The sequence below is a fragment of the Macrobrachium nipponense genome, chromosome 24, assembly GCF_015104395.2.
Source record: "Macrobrachium nipponense isolate FS-2020 chromosome 24, ASM1510439v2, whole genome shotgun sequence".
Lineage (NCBI taxonomy): Eukaryota > Metazoa > Arthropoda > Malacostraca > Decapoda > Palaemonidae > Macrobrachium > Macrobrachium nipponense.
In genome coordinates this window covers 78,224,883-78,228,417 of record NC_061091.1, presented here as the reverse complement: position 1 = coordinate 78,228,417, position 3,535 = coordinate 78,224,883, and the positions used below count along the sequence as shown (strand labels likewise).

At 41.8% G+C, this 3,535-nt stretch overlaps 1 protein-coding gene across 1 annotated transcript; it reads right to left on the bottom strand.

Moving 5' to 3' along the window:
* Nucleotides 1-2,167, bottom strand: LOC135204354 (glycine, alanine and asparagine-rich protein-like). Its single transcript, XM_064234560.1, has 3 exons — nucleotides 2,046-2,167; nucleotides 1,573-1,601; nucleotides 1-952 (listed from the first exon to the last, which is right to left on the bottom strand). Exons 1-3 carry the CDS (start codon nucleotides 2,086-2,088, stop codon nucleotides 275-277), a joined length of 750 nt encoding a protein of 249 aa, XP_064090630.1. The 5' UTR covers nucleotides 2,089-2,167; the 3' UTR covers nucleotides 1-274.
* Between the last annotated feature and the right edge of the window lie 1,368 nt (nucleotides 2,168-3,535).

Genomic DNA, 3,535 nt, shown 5'->3' with positions numbered 1-3,535 from the left:
TCTTCCTCTATACATTTATTCACCTCACATAAGAACATTGGTTTGTCCTATCCATCCTGTACTGCTTCATAAATCTTTGAGAGAAAGTGGGGAAGAGCTAGAGGTTAATTAAAATAGAGTTTTCAGAATTCTTGAGAGAGGTCTAGTACTGAACTTCCCGCACACAAAACATAGAGAAGAAAACGACCACTGACTGAGACATAAGTGAGAAAAGAACTGGATCAAAAATACTTGGAAAGACTTCGCAAATTGGCCAGGGTCCCAGAGAACCTCCCTAGTGGACGCCGTACCCGTAGCCTCGTGCCTTGGCTTTAGACAGCGCCTTGCTGGCAGCAGCCTGCGCTTGTGCGGCAGCCTGCTGTGCCCCTTGCAGGTCAGTGATGGCCAGGTTCTGCTGCTGGTTCAGGGAGAAGGCAGCTTGCTGAGCCTGCCAGGCCATGGCGGCTTGGCGGGCCCGCACCTGCCTGGCTGCCACCAGGGCTTGGAAGGTCTGCGCGACGATGGCCCTAGCTTCAGCCTCGGCTGCTCCGATGTCGTTGGCAGCCTCGACCGCCAGGGTGTAGGCGAGTTTTGCCTCCTTGACGGCTGCCGCTGCCTTGGCAGTCAGTTTCCCCTCGATGAACGCAGCCGACTGAGCTCCCTGGGCAGCCTTGGTGATCTGCGCAGCTTGGGCTTGCTTGCCGGCAGCTGCTGCCGTGGCAGCCTGCGCTGCGGCGGAAGACGCTGCCGCTGCCCTGTTGGCAGCAGCGCCGTAGGCGGCGTTGGCAGCTCCGCTGATCCCAGCAGCAGCTGCTGTGGCTCGAGCGGCGGCTTGGTTGGCGATGTCAGCGTGGCTGGGGCCGTTTGAGCCTCCACCTCCACCACCACCTGCTCCAACGATCACGTAACCTCCTCCTCCTCCTCCTCCTCCTCCACCACCGCTTCCTCCATCACCACCGTAGCCTCTCTTCTCCTGATGGTGGAGAAAAAGAAAACATTGAATAGAGTCCTCTACTGCTTTCCTTATATACTAAGAGTCCTCTATCGCCACCCCTTCACTCGAGCTATATTAGTAGGTGAAGTCATCTCTTATTTCATTCAGTTACTCAAAAATGATTTATTTCTCCGCTCGACCTTTTAGTATAAAGATCAAATCTTGACTGACGTTTGTCGAGAAGTATTCAGCATTCCATAAGATGATTGTTCTATTAGGAAGGTGGTCTTTAAGCTTACTCATGACGCATGCTAAAACCTACGGTCAAATAAAGCGTTGTTTCACCAACGTAAATTAAAATAGATATGCTATATTTCATAAGAAATCATTGTTATGTATTGTTTATCATCCACATTACTTACTTTTTTTAAATTTTCGTTATAGTAAATGAATCATAAATATCCTATCCTAAGATTCCTGTGTCTTTAACTAACACCTTTTTCAGACCTTTTTAGGCTTTTCCATAGATCTTTCTTACCCCCTAAAAGAATAACAACAACAACAAAGTAGTTTGTAAGGCTTTCACTAACTAACCAAAAGACAAACTGGATAAATGACTGAATTGAAAAAGGATGAAACTGAAGGATTCTCATACTCACCCGAGCCTCTTTTTCACAGACCACCAAGCCTATAAGAGAATGGAAAAGGAAAAACCAATAATAGAGATCTTTTGAAGGTCAGTTTCAATCCTTATAAATATTCAAATAGATATCGTACAAAATTGACAGTTTTTTGTTTTGGTTTGGGATATGAAAATGGGTCCCTTGAGGAAGAATCCAGTTGTGTGTATGAGCAATTTTGTTTTCATCAAAATACAGAAATGATTAAAAATGGGGGAAAGCTCCCATTTTGAGCCATTTCTCTATTTTGATAAAAGGCAGACTTGCTCATACACAACTGTGGATTTTTATTTATCATCCCTGGTTGTAAAGTGATGCACCATAGACAATGGGACTTTTATGCTGAGGGAATCGTGCTTAAATATTATCAATTGAATTTACTTATATTATATTAAGAGAAATCGTCTACTCTACCAACTGTGTTTATGACAGATCTAAGGCTTATCTCTCACCGAGGCAGAGGGACACCAGAATGACCTTGAGTGCTGCAGCCATCGTTGCTTTCTGTAAGAGGTTACACGCCACACTGACCAGGAGATCGAGCCAGCTGTGTCTTTTATACTCTATACGAAATGCAGTGTCTCGGGGTGGGGGTCCGAGGTGGCTGAATTCAGTCTCTCTCGAGGGTAAGGGGAGGTGTGTCACCGTGAGACGTGAGCTTTGCATTCGCTTCTTGACATTGGAAAACAAGTTAAAAAAAATGAATAATTAATCAAAGGAGAATTGTGTAAGAGGAAATGGGAATATTTCCACGAGTCTTGAGTTATGAATAAGGTTGGGTATTCACATTAATGGGTCAAATAATTACTCTGGTTATATTACTCACACATTAAGCAGGAAATTCGATCATTATTCAGGCAGCCTCACTGTCGTTTCTAATCGAATCTACGATTCCCTTTAAGTAATGTATTTAAAGATATAAGTTCGAAATCTTAAAAAAAAAAAAAAACCGAAGAAAAGATTTACGATCTAGTTTTATGGAGACGACGAAAAATCAAGTTAAATTCGGAGTTTGTTCAAAGCATCCAAAGAGCAGACACTGCCTTTTGTGTATGCTCTAGAATGACACCTGTTCTTCCAGAACAATTCTTCGACAATCGCGGTTCCAAAATGAAGTTACCGAGAGCTGTCAATGCACCAACACTTCGTTCATTCAATGTATTTGTGCTTTAAGTCTTTCATACACCGGGAACTGATAAAGTAAGACCTCCCCCAAAAGAATTTGGTCTTATTCATCCAGAGTCATTAACGGTTGGTACCTACTTACAATTTTGTGATTTTCAATGACCCGGTTTACTAATTTCGGAAAATACAGTAAGCTGGAATTTGCCTGTGAAAAATCCCTCATTTTTTGTGATTCCCCAAAGATTTATAGTTGAGAGGTGAATGAAATGATTGATTTTTTGAAAATTAATCCGTAGATCTTTAGAATGGAATCCTAGTCAGGGTAGATGCACGTAAATTACTTCCAGGTGTAGTGAATTCCATACTAACAGGTGTATTTTTTGTGGCTTAATGTTGGAAAAAAAGTATAATACAACTGTGTTACGTTTGAAATTAGGGATATATATACTAGCAAACACAATTCATAATATATATATATATATATATATATATATATATATATATATATATATAGTATATATATCTATATATATATATATAGTATATATATATATATATATATGCTTTCGAAGTACAGCACTTGAATTCGACGAGAACACGTACGAGAAAGTTGAAATCGACTGATGCCCACCCACCTCCCACCCGCCAAAGAAGAAGAGAGAGAGAGAGAGAGAGAGAGAGAGAGAGAGAGATAGAGAGAGAGAGAGGAGAGAGATGAGAGAGAGAGAGAGAGAGATAGAGGAGAGAGAGAGAGAGAGAGAGAAACGTAAGTTGGATTCTCAATGAAGATAAGTACACTTACACTTCATCATCATCT